Source organism: Hypomesus nipponensis, chromosome 20 (genome assembly GCF_054491055.1).
Source record: "Hypomesus nipponensis isolate SF chromosome 20, ASM5449105v1, whole genome shotgun sequence".
In the NCBI taxonomy this organism is placed as follows: domain Eukaryota; kingdom Metazoa; phylum Chordata; class Actinopteri; order Osmeriformes; family Osmeridae; genus Hypomesus; species Hypomesus nipponensis.
Window position 1 is genome coordinate 5,540,001 of NC_140380.1, and position 15,435 is coordinate 5,555,435.

General features: G+C 47.1%; 2 protein-coding genes across 5 annotated transcripts in view; both read right to left on the reverse strand.

Moving 5' to 3' along the window:
• LOC146246019 (GDNF family receptor alpha-4-like) overlaps positions 1-8,874 on the reverse strand; it is a 10,491-nt gene extending 1,617 nt beyond the window's left edge. Inside the window, exons 1-7 of the mRNA XM_084684107.1 lie at positions 8,413-8,874; positions 3,606-3,875; positions 3,417-3,509; positions 2,623-2,974; positions 1,716-1,825; positions 860-994; positions 231-367 (exon numbers count right to left, since the gene is read on the reverse strand). Of these exons, the coding sequence (XP_084540233.1) occupies positions 231-367; positions 860-994; positions 1,716-1,825; positions 2,623-2,974; positions 3,417-3,509; positions 3,606-3,875; positions 8,413-8,452 (1,137 nt within the window). The 5' untranslated portion in view covers positions 8,453-8,874. The remainder of the gene's footprint in view (positions 1-230; positions 368-859; positions 995-1,715; positions 1,826-2,622; positions 2,975-3,416; positions 3,510-3,605; positions 3,876-8,412) is intronic.
• Positions 8,875-9,885: 1,011 nt separating this feature from the next.
• On the reverse strand, positions 9,886-15,305 carry LOC146246020 (M-phase inducer phosphatase 1-A-like). 4 transcript variants are annotated; one of them, XM_084684001.1, is made up of 15 exons: positions 15,233-15,305; positions 14,917-15,053; positions 14,667-14,752; positions 14,440-14,485; positions 14,140-14,173; positions 13,990-14,055; positions 13,594-13,791; positions 13,354-13,437; positions 12,341-12,547; positions 12,125-12,217; positions 11,922-11,984; positions 11,696-11,794; positions 11,465-11,598; positions 11,180-11,291; positions 9,886-10,863 (listed from the first exon to the last, which is right to left on the reverse strand). In XM_084684001.1, the coding sequence occupies exons 2-15, from the start codon at positions 15,027-15,029 to the stop codon at positions 10,633-10,635; spliced, it is 1,566 nt and encodes a 521-aa protein (XP_084540127.1). In that variant the 5' UTR covers positions 15,030-15,053; positions 15,233-15,305; the 3' UTR covers positions 9,886-10,632. The 4 variants fall into 4 exon arrangements, with proteins under 4 accessions (XP_084540127.1, XP_084540128.1, XP_084540125.1 ...); XM_084684002.1 differs by having other exon boundaries at positions 14,155-14,173; positions 14,917-15,102; positions 15,233-15,304; XM_084683999.1 differs by having other exon boundaries at positions 14,917-15,102; positions 15,233-15,304.
• Between the last annotated feature and the right edge of the window lie 130 nt (positions 15,306-15,435).

Below are 15,435 nucleotides of genomic sequence, written 5' to 3' on the forward strand. Positions count from 1 at the left end.
CTCTCTCTCTCTCCCTCTCTCCCTCTCTCCCTCTCTCCCTCTCTCTCTCTCTCTCTCTCTCCATCTCTCCCTTTCTCCCTCTCTCTCTCTCTCTCTCTCTCTCTCTCTCAAGGGCTCTCAGAGAGGCATTTACCGGTCTTTCAAACCGAGGGATAACTGAAGAGGACGGATCGACTCGAGGTGCTACGAGGCTACTGTGAGTGGGCGGGGAGCTCGACGGCGGTACTCACGTTGTTGACGTCTGGTAGGACGTTGACGTAAACGTGGACCTTGTCCTGGTAAAGCCGCGGGGTTGGGTGGGGGGGGGTCTGGGGAATGTTCTCTACCGGGCGAGGCGGGGAGGAGCCCATCGAGCTGATGGCATTCACTGAAACGAAACAACAAACGGAATCTCAGTCGGCATTGCTTTCACCCCGAAAGACGGTTTGCATTATACTTTGGTGGTGGATAACGGCATACATATTCTCTCCCCCCACAAATCACCCTCTGTCCACTGTCACTGTCTTCATCATCATCCATCATGCATCTATTATTAAACCCACTCATGATGATGATGTAGATGTCATTAGAACGTTAAATCATTCATCTCATCTGAGTCATCGTCGGCACAACCCATCATTAGAACGAGCTAATTATCGAGTCATCGAAATTTCAGGCCAATATTTGAGTGGTGCTGAAAACTCAAAAAAAAACTCAACAAAAAAAAAACCACTTTCAGGTTTAGGTTACATATGAGGTGTGCTCCTCTCCAACAGGTTTGAGCTCCCCCACACGCACACTCAAACCTGTTGGAGTGGAGGAGGGGGGGGGGGGGGGATTGGGTGCTGTATTTTTCCTCTGTCGACTCCGATCGACTCACGCAGACAGGCGTTGGAGCTGAACATGTGCAGGACGTGGCGACAGTCCTGCCACTGGTTGCCGCTGCCCTCGCAGCTGCACCACTGAGACACCTCGGTGCTGCCGTTGCTCACGTAGTTAGGGGTCATGATGGTGCCTGAGGAAGGGGAAGGGGGGAGCTTACAAAACAATGGATAAAACGCCCCTGGTTTATTGGTGCCCTACTGCAGCTTGTTTGAAGCTCAGCAGAGTATTGTATTTTGAATGATGTTGGTCGGTAAACACTCTATTCTCTATTCCCTAAGTGTCCGCTATTGGGTAATAGACACCAGCATCCTGCCAAATGTAGTTTTCAGTTTTGCAGAGCGCTACACAAGCTCTGGAACCAATTACCTAGTTATCTAAGCATTGTTTTTGGGATAAGAAAACACGTGAGTTCGCACGTGAGATTCCAAGATGGAGGCTGAGACTGTGCCTTCTTGTGAGGGAGGAAGCTGTGCTGTGGGATTCTGGGAATGGAAGTCTACCTCACCACATCCCAGGTTCGCACCGAGGCGGGTACGCGGTCTCACTTTACAGCTGTCCTCCACATCTCAAACCATAACTGCGAACCGAACTGACGCGAAACAGAACCAAACAAGGAAGGGAAAGGAAGCTTACACCCAGGGGTTAACAGCTAATGACAACAACCTGATTAAACAGCCCCCGGAGCCCGCTCTGTGCTTCCTCTCCGGCTTTCATTGTTCTTGCCTTCTTACATTTTTATCCCTCGACGTCTTTCTCCTTCCCACTCTCCACCTCTTTCTCTCCCTCTACCTCTCTCTCTCCCCCCCCCCTCTCTCTCTCTCTCTCTCTCACTTTCTGGTTCCCCAGCTTACCTATGAGTCCAGCGTAGGCCTTGAGGCAAACGGCTCCACTCTCTCTCATACAGCCAGAGGGAGACTGTGAAGAGGGCTGGCAGTTGTGCTGGAAATCAGCCAGTCGAGATCTGACAGACAGACACACACACACACACACACACACACACACACAGGCAAAAAAAAAAGCATACACACACGCATGCACAAACACAAAGGATGAGAGTGTGTGAGTATTTGCCACAGCAGGATTGGTATTGCCCATTTTTTGGGATTCAGGATTCATGCCACGTGGAAAGCTGTCCATAGAGCAAGGCTACGTTCAGGACGACCTCCTCGCTAGTCTGTTATTTATATTTCATAACTTTTGGGAACATGCTGCGGGGTAGGAGCTGTTGCAATGTTTTTGTGTAGATTTCCAAATGATATCAGTGCCGACTGTGTACTCCTGTGTCTGATTCTTTGAGCACGTTCCGGAAAGAGAGCAAAGTTAAAGCCAAAGTCAATGGTGGATTCATAATTCATGTCCAACTGATGCTCATTCCTCTCACCTGCTCCCTGGCAGAACCATCCACCACTCACTAGCCTGTTAAATCAAATCTGTTTGTTTTTTCACCGTGATGTCACTAATCACTACTGTCTCTTCTAAAACTATCATGATGTCCAATGAACGGTATTACTGAAACTGGAATAACACAACCTAGAACCTAACCCTACCAGCTTGGCCCTAGGCAATCTTACTCAAATTCAACATGGTCCAAATAAGCACATATATGGCCCAGCCCAGCTTGGTCTAGTCGAGTTCAGTCCAGCTTGGTCCAGTCTAGTCCAGCCTAGCTTGGTCCAGTCCAGCCCAGCCCAGCTTGATCCAGCCAGGTCAGGCCCAACTAGGTCCAGCCCAACCCAGCCTAGCCCAGCCCCAGCTCACCTACACAGCTCATCCCTGATGCAGTAGCCCTGCAGACTGAGACAGTTCGGCTTGCCGTCCCTCTCTTCGTAGGAGCACGACGGCACGATGGTCTTCCTCCTCCGCTCCCCGCACAGGGCGTCCGAGCACGGGCAGAAGAGCAGCGCCAAGCTGTACTCCTCGGGCACGCGCTCCAGGAAGCGCCGCAGCGCCCTGTGGCACTTCTGCCGGTTGCAGCTGCCGTCGGACCCGGGCGCCCGCTTGGTGCAGGCCACCACGTACTCGGAGCGGAGGGAGCCACACTTCTCGTACAGGCCGCAGTCCTGGGCGGCCTTCAGGCACTGGTTCTGCCCATCCAGAGGGAGGGAGGAGGCTGGGGTGGGATGGGGTGGGGGTGGTTGGGAAGGAGGGGTGGGTGGTGGAGTAAGTAAGTAAGTAAGTAAGTAAGACTTTATTGATATAGCACATTTCATACAAGAATTGTAGCTCGAGGTGCTTTACATAAAATCAATAAAAACGATAATACAAGTGATAAAAGTAATAATTAAAATAGCAACAATAGTATAATTAATAAAAGTAGTAAAACCCTTCCGAAATAAAATGACTTAAATGCTTGGGTAAAAAGGTAGGTTTTGGAGGGGTTGAGACACGGTAGTGGGAGAGGGGGATTCAGACAGAACAGGAACAGGATGAAGAAGTTTTCACCCGACGCTCAATTCCGTCCCGATTCAAATGTGTGACAGGGCTGAGGCAGTCACGTCCGTTCTTGTTTCAGCCCCGAGGACGCGTGCGGCCCTGGTCGGGGGCATGCCTACCTGCCATGATGGAGGCCATACGAGACAGCTCCATGCTCCTCACCAGCTCCACCTCCAGCTCTTCATACGGGGACACCTCGTACTCGTCGTAAGCTGCGGAACAGACAGGCAAGTCCGTTAAGGCGACGCGCGCGCGCACACTCGACGCCGTGACGCCGCACGCGAGCGCGCTCTTCTCGACCAACCCACCGGCAAACCTGACAGTCCAGTACACCCGGAGGCAGTGTTCCTCTCGACGGGAACCGCGCTGGCACTTGCAAGTCTGGAGGGGCCGGTGTTTCTGCAGGGCACTCTGGGCCTCCAGGCATTCCCTCCGAGCGTCGGCGCCCAGGGGCGACACCGCCTCTTCGGCCACGCAGTACTCCAGCAGTCCGTACACCCCCATGCAGGCCTGCTCCAGCAGGCAACCGCGCTCGGCCTCCACGCAATCCAGCGGGCCGGCCCTCGCCGGCAGGCTGCCTGGAGGAGGAGAGCAGGAGGGGTGGAGATCAGTGGCCATCGAGGGCTGGCTGGCGCGATCCGATTTGCGGTTGACGATCGACGGCCAAATTTGAGGACACGCGTCGATGCTTTCGAAATTGGTCCTGTTAAGGTCACTCGGGAGAAATGAACACCCTGACGGTACACACAAAAACCCACACAGACGCACACAGGAGAAGGCACACACACACACATGCAAGCATACACACGAGCACGCACGTGCACGCACACGAAGAAGAAGAAAGACGGAGAAAAAAAGTCACCGAGGGGCATTGTGATTAAATGGTCACACGCTTCAATTAGGCCCATGCTGGCTAGGCGCGTGGAGCACAGCTGAAATTAAATTCCAGTGCAGTGTTGTTACAATCACAGGCACTCCATGAGGTCCACATCTCACTCTGGCAGGAGACACATCAAAAACAGAAGGACACGCTCCGTCGCCACAGGCAGGGGACCCTAGCAGAACCGACTGGCAGGGCGAGCGCATAACCTCTGGGGAGGGGTGAAGAAAAACAGAGTTCTCCCACAGAAACCGGCCAATGAGGCGTGTCTTATGCTAATGACTGCCAAGCATGTAAGCGTAACGGCAATATTAATGACAGAGAGCGCTTGAAATACATTAATATGAAACTAACGGCAACGCACGGGAATCCAGTGGAGCGTAGACATCTTAATGAAACTTATCGAAGTGGGTTATCGGGTGGGATTTTTAAGATCATTTGATTGGTTGGGGACTGTGGCGGGTGGACGACAAGTGGCTCGGTCTCACAGGTAAAAACAGTGTTGCCCTTTCAGGGGGGCTTCTGGGTATCGGAGGATATAATTGAATGGATTGTAATAAGTACATTAATCTGGGAGGATTGGAAACAATCATTTTGAAGGAACTGTGTGATATTATTGTTTCTATCTGACATCCCCGAAAGTAATGAGGGTCTCAATGTCAGAGAGGTTGTGAAGCAATATCCTGTTCCAGCACACACACACACACACTAGCATTCACACACACACAAACACACACACACACACACACACACACACACACATGGGGGAAAGATCCTGACACCTCATAATAATATAATATCACAGAAAAGCAAAACCCCTCTCGGCTTAGGTGGTGCAATTAAACAGACAGCAAGTCATCTCCATTATGGGCAGTGGGATGTTTATTATTCTCTTCTCCTGCGTGTTGATTCCCTTGGGCTGACCAGGACCCGGATAGAACAAATCAGCAACTTTGGTTTCCGAGAGCCTATCTTAACTCCTCCGTGATCATTAGAACCCGGGTCAGGTACAGACCAGGCTCTGGTAAATCTTGTCAGGGAGAGAAGTCATAATTATGGTAATAACTGGAGTGTTCTTTATTGGAACGATGATGAAAAGTGGCCACGGTACATTGGGTTTTTTAAGTTACGACAAAATGGGCGGAGAGGGCCGAGAAGAGTTGGGGGGGGGGGGGGGGGAGATGAGGGGCAGGGTATAGGAGTGAAAATCTTCGGAGTGTGAAAGAGAGATGAATACCTGTGATATGCGAGGCTTAATGCACTCTATTGATTTCTCGCTGGCGACAATTTATAATATTTTGCGAGGAAGGGTTGGTGGCTTCCTAGCCTGGCAACCTGCAGGAGGTTAACGTCACCACAATAGACACACGCCACACACCTCACAAATTCACAGGCCGCCCCCCCACCACCACCACGCCCAAACACTCATTCCAACACACATGCTGAACACCATGCTTTCGTGGTCGCCTCCGCAATCAAAATGTGCGTCCCTCGAAAAGCCAGGACAAATTCCTCTGCCCAAACCGAATCCAGTAGCTCTGCTTCATCTACAGGCGCTCTGGAACATTCTGCTCACTGGTCAGAGAGCAAGGACACATGAAAGAGGAAACCAGCTGTGAGAAACCAAGTTCAACCTTCTGTTTCAAACTCAGTGGAGTGGTGCCGTTGACAGACGCAGGGGGAGTGCCGGGGGGGCCCTGTTGAGGCTCTCACAACAGCGTCTGGCATGTCAGAGGGCCCCAAGGACAGCAGGTCTGAGGTTTCCGAAACAAAGCCTCCTTCGGATTTCGAAATGAAGGTTTTTCTTTTCTTCGTTGCAGTACGAGCAGGCACGCACACTTGGAAACTATTCCGTGTACCAGCAACGCCTGGCCTGGAACTCACTGAGTGAGCATTAGAGATGCTGTTCTATATCTGATTATGGCTCCTCTGTTTTGAGTTATCTAGGCCTGGATGTCTCCAGCTGATGTTCAAACGAGTGATGAGACGTTGTTGGCTCATTTTAAATGGGTCGGATACTGTCGTGTGATTGGAAGCATTAGACATGTTTCAAGTAGAGAACTTCAAGACAAGTGAAACACAAAGACCTGTTCAGTCTCCTCAAAAATGAGGAGATACAACTGAACGGCCATTTGCATACTCTTATTTATACCGGCAAAAAAAAAAAAAACTGGAAGAGTGGAGATAAAAAGGTGTCAAGATAAGAGGAAGGACAAATGGATACCGGCAGAGATAACTCCTGGCTTCCTTGCACTTTTACCATCCCAAAGAGGAAAGGAAGAAAACCAGATAATGAAGACCTGCAAATCAGAAGGCCAAACATGATATCCATCTCACGGTGGGACGTTTGTCAAACAACATTTGGAGCATAAGCTAGCGGCACCAGCAAAATGTTGTTTGCAGTGATGTCTGAGACACAAACAGATGTCCTGCATGCATTAAGAGCTCAATAGCGGAAATAGGAGCACCAAAATGCTATGCACACAAGACTTCCACCCAGTGGCAGAAGACTCCTATTCTGGGCTGTCCTCCCATCCAAGGAGAACAGACTATGAAGCCCTGTGCCATCTGCTCCCAGGGACCCACAGTGTTCCAAATGAAGGTTATCAACCAAATGCATTCACATAGGCGCACACGCACCAAACACATCCACGCGCACATTCCCAACCGCACACATTTTTTTTTTATTTTTTTTTTTACAAATTCCCAGCATGTTCTGTGCTCTGTTTAGCAAAACATCTGAGTTTATTGCCCTCGTTCATAATTTACACTATACCGGTTCTCAATTTAGGACTTTATTTAAGTGTCCTTATTGATAGGTGTGTCAACATTAACAATAATAAGTCATTTAAAGGACCACATCAAATACATGTATATGTATTTCATGATACTATGACAACTGTATCGATTATGTGTCTTGTATTGCATGATGAAAAGGGTACAGACAGGTAGGCTGTAAAAAGCTGTACATATATATATATATATATGCAAACATTTACTACAAAAAAATAAATCACTGAAGATAATGTCAGTGTGTTTTTCTAAATATTGAATTTGTAGAAACTCCAAAATGGGTATGTCAGGCCTTGGTCCAGCGGCTGGACAGGGATCATGACCATCCCTCTCAACCTGTCGCTGACTCAATAACAGTTACACTGTGTTAGATCACACTGCATTCAAAACTGTATTAACACGCTGTCCTTGTGTTAAGTGGTGTTCTTGAATTCCAAAACATCTGTAGATATATAGTATGGTGTACACAAAGTAGCCTTTTAAAGGAAAGCAAGGTCCCACTTGGTTTGGCTATTTGATCTGGAACAAGGCATTGGTTTGTCCCAATATTTCATCGCAGTTAAGCACAAAAGATACATGAAATTCTCCTCTGGATTTAATTAAACCCATGAAAAAAAAAAAATTATAAACAAATTGAATGGCTTGTTCTGTCTGGTCAGGCAATGATAAGAGCCCCGAAGACCTCCAAAAATGATGTCACCCGGCTATGGTGATAACTATAACCATATATCACCCTGTCTAAGGCTCTCCTATGCCTCTGGGAGTTGATTTAAGTGCTTTAGTTTCAGTCACAAGTCCTGAATGATTACAACAGCTTTTATAGGTCGGCAGCAATTAAATATACGGCTCCTTTGTCGGCAGTGGAAAGAAAGGACATATGTAGAGCACGGGATTCCTTCACAGACTGCTGTATTCCAAATGAATAGCACTAATAAGCATATTGGAAAGTGAATGGAATTAATGAACTGAACTGCACCCCCTTCTGCTAATTGCAGACTTTTTGTAGTGATTTTATAGTATGTAATTACAGAACGTAATTGATATTCAGTAGAATATAATTAGGACAAGCAGACTGAATAGCTATAGTAAAGCAAATAAACAAATACAAATTTAACTGAAATGAAAAAGACCAGAGTTAGAGGTAAATCATTCTGGCTTCAGCGTGATATTCTACAGTATTGTCAGTAATTATTCGGTCCACTTACATACATCGTGTTCACCCATTAGCCTGCATAAAAATAAACACAGGAACATGGGTGATCTACAATAAGTACGGAACTCCACTGACCGACTGTCCGTCGGTTGAACTCTATATAAAGAGTGATGACAGACAACTAACAAATTGGTAGTCGTATCAAAGGATGGGGGCCTTTTTCAACGCAGTGTGAAATTGGATTTGGAAACAAACAAACGAGTTAAATTCGGAATAAAAGAACACATACCATGATATATTAGATTCAGAAGTATTCCAAAGAGAATCATCGTGCCTTGAATCCTATGCGGTTCGGGGAGTTATAGGGACTTGGGAACGCACTTGGCCGGGTAAAGCTCACTGACGAGCTGCCTGCAACATCCAGCCCCCTCCAAATATGTCCCTGGTTCGGCTGAGAGGAGATAAGGTGTGCTATTCATACATGTCAATCTCCAAATCGACAAAACAGCATAGCAGAAACGCACAAACTTATTGAAGTGTGTTTTCTTCTTTTCCTATCAATGATGCTGCTTAAACAGGATACTCCACTTCAAACTACATAGCTTATTTTACTCAAAAGACACTCCACGGACATTCATCTCAGCAGCGTCATCCCAGAATGAGTTGAAAAGCTCTGAAGTGGTACAGTGTTCAGTCCCACTTATGGTACACTACGAGCAACTCTGCTCCGGCTCCCTGCATCCATGTCGTCGCGTCGGTCCTCAGTCGCGCCTGCAAGAGTTGAAAAATAGGAGAGCGGACTGGCGCATCTTGAGCACAGCGCGGTGCTGTGATTGGCTACTGAACAGACAGAAAAAGTGGCGCTTGTGTGTGCAGAGCTAGAGAAGCGTGGGAGAGAGAGTCCCCAGGGGTACCAGGCTACCAAAGCCACCGATTGAGTGTAGACAGCTGACGCAGGATTCAAACCAGTGAACCAGGGCTAAATTACTGCTAACCACAATGATCAACACCTCACACAGCCAACCACTATTATACGTGTCTGCTGAAGGTTCTGCTGCCTTTGTGGAATTTTGTTCGTTTACAGTTTAAGCAGTTGGATCTGGATGTGTGTGCATGATCTAGACCTAGAGAACATGGTGTTCACATTGCAGCAAATAAACAAGATAAAGTACATCAAATCTCCTTGTGTTTCTAATTACTCAGTGGTAGCATGCACATCTGCATCTCATTGTCTTTGGGAAGCCCAACCGACAATTTTCAAAATCAAGTAGCCTAACAGCTGAATGGTTTAACAAGCAACACATATTGAGACTCGATCCTTTCCTACTGTTTTCCTCTCTGCCATTCCTCCCTCTAGTGTAAAAGTCTTGGTTATTATTAGGGACTTCAGTGCAAGCTGGGTTTGTAGGCTGCTACCCAGAGGTCACATTAAACCCCTTCCAAAAAAAACTACAAGGACCAGAAAGCCTCCACCACAGCAGTACGGCCACTTCCTGCCTCCTGGGACAGATCTGTAGCCTGGACCATAGCCTTTCCAACCACACAGTATCAGATTACGGCACAGCCTCAGTCCACTTTTCTCAGGGCCATGTGAAATCCTCCAGTTGTTCTATAGTTGCAGCTGCTGTCTGGAATGGGAGTGCTTTTCAACACAGATGAAGAGAAAATTAGATAGAACCCAGCTGTGACGAGGAGGTATGGGCGCAGCTGCAAACTGAACACACCTGCAGTCACGGTTTGATTTGACGACTGAGTTCCTTTATTGATACGGACCAGTCCTCTCCAACATGCATGGTATTACTGTTCAACAAACAGCAGAGTGCTCATTTTCAATTGAACCGTACCAGCGCCCTTATAGTTCCTACCAACCCAGTTGCTAGTATATTTCCATACCACATAGAAATGTCTGCTCACTAGGATATTTCAATGATTTTCCTCTTGATTAAACAAGAGTTATGATCGGTTTTTTTCTTCATACATTTATTTTATTCCAAATATTTGGTCATAATTATTGCAGAATTCATATTTCAAGGTCATCCTGCCAGGACTTAAAGTTTAAAAAGTCACGATGGACAATTGAAAACACTCATAATTGTTACTGAAAATAACATCATACTCTGTAAATGCAAAAATAGCATAAAAGCAATTTTAAAATGAAAAAACCAAATCCATTAACCTTCTGTCCTCTCTGTAATTAAAATATCCTACAGTGGGATTAGTGGATTACACATCCTGTTCATCTAAGTGGCAATAAGGCGTGTGAGTGGCCAAGGCAGTGTCTGTCATTAAAATGCACGGCCACACAAATAAAACAAGGCCGTTTCAAATGAGTCACCCTTGTGCATAGTTACCATGGCAGCATATGAAAGGAAGGATTACAAAACACGTAAAAAAATAGGTCTCATTTCACGTACAAGCCAATACGGTGAAAAACAAGTTTGTTACAATGATCGGATACAAATGAAATAAAAGATCAAATAAAACAGCAGTGCGTTCTCAGACATTTCAGTTAAGGACGTCCACTCGTGTCGAGATCACCGTGTGTGCTGGGTGTTTCCCTGCCTGGGTGGCTGGGACAGTGGTCAGACGAGGCAGCTTGAAGTGGTTTGATGAGGCGGTGGATGTGCTGGCGCCGGCGGTGCTCCTCCACGGCGGCCCGGCCGTGGGTGCGACAGCGTAGCAGGTCCTCCCTGTGGTCCTGGTGGTGCATAGGGCAGTAGGCCTGGGGGTCACAGTGCTCCTGACACAGACAGACAGACAGACAGACAGACAATTGGGGGGCATTTTTCAGTTTTATTGCCAGTTAAAGATAGACAGGAAGGAGAGAGAGAGAGACAGAGAGAGATGCCCAAAAAAGCCTCGGCTGGAATCTACATTGTGAGCCACTTAACCCAAAGAGTTTTTGACAGACGCTTGGTGGCATGTAATCCGCTCACCATGCTCTTGACACATTGAAGCTCACAACAGCAGGAGCAGGGAGCCCTTCTAAGCAGCCCAACCAACACAGGAAAGCTGAGCGTGACCAGAGGTGTTCTGTCCTGGTCTCCTCTACGTACCTGGTGCGAGTAGTAGAAATCTCTGTAGCCCCCCTTGAGGATGTAGAGTTCAGGGTAGTGCAAGGCTGGGTACTCGTTCACGCTGCGGTCCTCGCGCCGCAGAAGGCGACACCTGGAAGAGAAGACAGAGTAATGCGCCGAATCGTCTTAAACCGAGACACTTCCGGCCCCGGAGTCCAAGAAATGTAGCCTAAACAAGTAAAAGACACACTCGCGCCGAATCTACGCACACAGCCACCCACACACACATGAAGAAGAAGAAAAAAAAAGGGATTTGTGTCGTACGTTCTGGGGCCTCTTTCAGAGGAGAATTCACAGTGTAGCACCAGGATAAATCTCTTGTGTGGAGAGCGCGCCTTCAGCTTCTCAGAGAGGAGGTACTGCACGGCCTCGACCGTGTTTGGCAAACTCATCGCACCCTGTAGATGGAGACGGGAAGGAATTTGGGTCGGGAAACAAAACATGAGTCACCAAATTCTCAGGGAAACAATACGACTTGGAGTTTGGATCCCTCACCTTGATGTGCCCCCCCTGATACTCGTAAGGGTATCGACAGTCCACCACAACAAAGGACTCGACCAGACAGCTGAACTTTCCTTCCAGTAGAGCACACATCTGGGGAAACAGAGCAGCCGGGATTAGAATACGTGGTGAACATTTTATTATGTATACAAGTGAGCCTAAATGATCCCATCAAAGCATTTTATTTATATTTTTCATCCAGACGAATAATTGTATTTACAGTCTCTCCTGTGATGTACTTCAATTCTTGGTGTCTCCCTGGTACCGTAGGAAGGGCGTACATCTGGAGGGATAAAATAAAAAAAATACAGTGTGTGTGTATGTATATATATATATATATATTGCCAACAAAACAGTAGCAACTCTGGGTTGTGGCATGGCAGCATGTGCTCAGGGATTTCACAAACATGAACCAGTCCTTACCTTACTGGAATCTCCGATGAGTTCTGCATCGACCCAAACCCCTCCCAGCGTCTCGGTCCCCTCACACAGAGAATGGGTCTTCTTAAGCCGGAGCTGAAGATGGCAGACAGAAAGGGCGAGATATAAAGAGACCGACAGAGAAAGAAATCAAACGATAACCTTCAACGTCGGTCCATGTACCCTGACCGTCGGTGACCGCCCTCCTCCTCATCTTACCCTCCTCTGACTGGAAACCCCGGGCTGCTGGTCCCCCTCCTGTTCGCTGGCTTCCTCAGAGATGGCAGAGAAGGTGCAGTGACGTTTCAGAGGGCGGCCTGCCACCGCGGGGGAGCTGCATGCGCGCTTGCCCGCCATGCGCTCCAGACGCCCCGGCATGGAGGGGGAGCGGAAGAGACGCCGGCCCTCCTGGTGACACACCGACACCTGGCAGAGACGTGTCACTTACAAAGTCGAAGTTGCTACTCTGGACATACAGTAAAGGGCCGCGTTTCCCAGATTTGTTACGTAGCTGTTAACGCTAAGAGCTTCTTAGGACGCTCTTATGACGCTCCTAAGAAGCTCTTAGCGTTAAGAGCTTCTTAGGAGCGTTCTAGAGTCTTTCTCAGAATGCTCTTAAGAAGCTCTTAGCGTTAACAGCTTCTTAACGAATCTGGGAAACCCGCCAAAGCTCAATAGGGGTCAGGGGCGGGGCCAGACATTTGACACGTTCTAAATGGCGTGACATGGAATTGCATTCCTAAAATATGAAAGTATATGAAGTTATTGGAATGGTTTCATCAAACACATGATGTAAACCAGAAGTCTTCAACCCTGGTCCTCTGGGACCCCACTGCCCAACATGTTTTAGATGCGCCAACGCACCTGATTCAAATGAATGGGTCTTTATCTAAGCCTGATGATGAGCATTCATTTGAATCAGGTGTGGTGGCGCAGGGACACATCTAAAACGTGCACGGCAGGGGGTCCCTGGTGTAAACAATGGTGTCCTTCTGTCCTTCATGGCATAGTTGAGGAGAAGTGGTCACTACTACATTTACATTTAGTCATTTAGCAGACGCTCTTATCCAGAGCGACTTACAGAAAGTACATGGACATTCTCCCCGAGGCAAGTAGGGTGAAGTGCCTTGCACACAATGTAATTTGGCACGGCCGGGAATCGAACCCACAACCTTCTGATTAATAGTCCGACTCCCTAACCGCTCAGCCATCTGATCCCCATAACTACTCACTGAAGACAGATTCACTTCCTGGTTCATGATGGGTTCAGAGAGCAGCTGTGCCATGCTGCATGACATGGAGGAAGTCACTGATGACTGGATGGGGGGGACGTGCAGACGGCCAATGGTGAGACCCGAAGAGAGGGAAAAAATACGAATGAAGTTGGAATACTGAACAGAGAAAAAAAAAACACTGAAATACTGGAGGGGAAAGACAGAAAAAAATCTGTCATCAATTTGAAGACAGGTCACCTGCTCAAAATCCTGCTCCAGGATTTCCATGAAGCCACCCACATCTGCTCCCCTTGGGCCATTATGGGAAGGGGAGAAAGGTGGGAGGTGGAAAGGGGGGCTTTCTAGGCCACAGGGCTCACTGTCACCCTGGAACTGGATGTCCTGAGCAGGCAGAAAATCCCCCAACTGAAACTGCACTTTCTGCACCGGGGGCTCCTAGACGCGGGGAAAACATGGGCAGAATAAATACTTTGTGAACGGTATTCTATACCTGACCTCTAAATGTGATCCTTATTCTGATATGATTTCGCGGTAAGTGATGAAAATATGTGTAGCGTTATACTGACATCTAGTGGTCTCTCATGTGAAATGCTTTGTGGAGAGCCAGCGAGGTCTCATCTCATGGTCACTCACATTCTCCTTATCGTGGCAAGAAGTTTCACAGGGAAGAACCTTTGGGCTGCTGCACAGTAATCTGGGCTATGAGGTGCAAGAAAGGTTAAGTACAATAACAATACAAAACAATGGAGTATCAAACATGTTATACTATTCTGTGCTTATTACCAGGAAGGAGAGCACCTTTTTCATTCGATTGTTTCTGGAACAAATAGAGAAACAGACAATATGACGGTTTGCTAGTAGCTATGGAAACACCCACCAAAAATGTATAACATTATTTAGGGAGAAAATTATTTGAGAATCTGGAAATCTTGAAGCTCTGCAGTCAAGTGAATTCATGAGCGAATGGATGAAGCATCTCTCAAAGCTCTTTTGACACTGTCAGCTGTCAGTCTAATCGAGGCCTGCATCCAAAGACGCTCGGAGACTCTACTTTATGTTTAAAAAGAACAATAAGCAGGTTACCTTAGCACAGGTGATTCATAGTTCACAGGAACAGAGCCAGGCTTATCTATCAGAAAAAGTAGGAATGCAGAACACAGAAACAGAATTTGTTTTGAGACAGTCGAAGAAAGTGTGAGATAGATGGATTGAGAGCACCTCTCAAGGTTTCGTTAAATATTTTATTTAAAATCGGATGTCGCGTACAGCTAAATGCTGTTGTTGAAGTTTGAAATAGATGCGGATATTACCTCGGTGTGGAGATCTCTGTGTAGCACCGACATCTGGACTATCTGTACTGATGTTTGAGAGGTCCAAACATTTCCGTGGAGTATCACTGAATGTCATGGAAGTAACGTTTGAACAGAGAGAAACGTTATGCTGGTACGTGCACTATTGTACATACAATATGTGTGTGTTGCAGAGTGATGGGGGCCAAATGGTCACAAACCATGATCCTAAAATTGGGTTCTATAGTAACCAAGCTAAGGAAGGATTTACCCTGCATGAAATGCGCTTAGTCCAGTGAAGCAATGGGCGAGCTCTGACATAGGGGACGCTTGACAGTCCGGGGAGAGCGGACCGGGCAGGCTGTAACCATCTTTGTAAGCCATGGGGAATGGTATTCCAGGCCAAGGCTTCAAGAACAGCCAAAACCACACGAACTAAATGACCAAGCTTCCTGAACTTCAAAACATACCAGAGTTGTTTAAAACGCCGTAAGAAACATTGATACGATCAAATACAAAATGAACGTTTATGTATGCACATGGTTTATCAAATAATACGTGTGATTACTCAAAAAAAACATACTTACAGTTCAGCCCGTTTTAACCGGGGTGGCGTATGGATGGATTTAAACGTGTCGCCAAAAAATAACCACTTTGGTTGGCTGGCTGTGTGTGACGGTATTTCCGTACATGCAATATTTCAAAATAAAGGTCTTATTGATAGTGAAGTACGATTAACTAATTGGTTACACGTTGTTTCTGTATAATTCTTGATTTACTTAGTAATAAT

What these genes read in the sequence shown, in the direction of transcription:
- LOC146246020 (XM_084684001.1), bottom strand. Translation starts at nt 15,029, where the DNA reads ATGGCTTACAAAGATGGTTACAGCCTGCCCGGTCCGCTCTCCCCGGAC. An exon ending in ATCAGGGGGGGCACATCAAG is followed by an intron (nt 11,599 to 11,695) that starts GTGAGGGATCCA and finishes CTCCATCTACAG; the next exon opens with GGTGCGATGAGTTTGCCAAA. An exon ending in ATTTCTACTACTCGCACCAG is followed by an intron (nt 10,864 to 11,179) that starts GTACGTAGAGGA and finishes TGTCTGTGTCAG; the next exon opens with GAGCACTGTGACCCCCAGGC.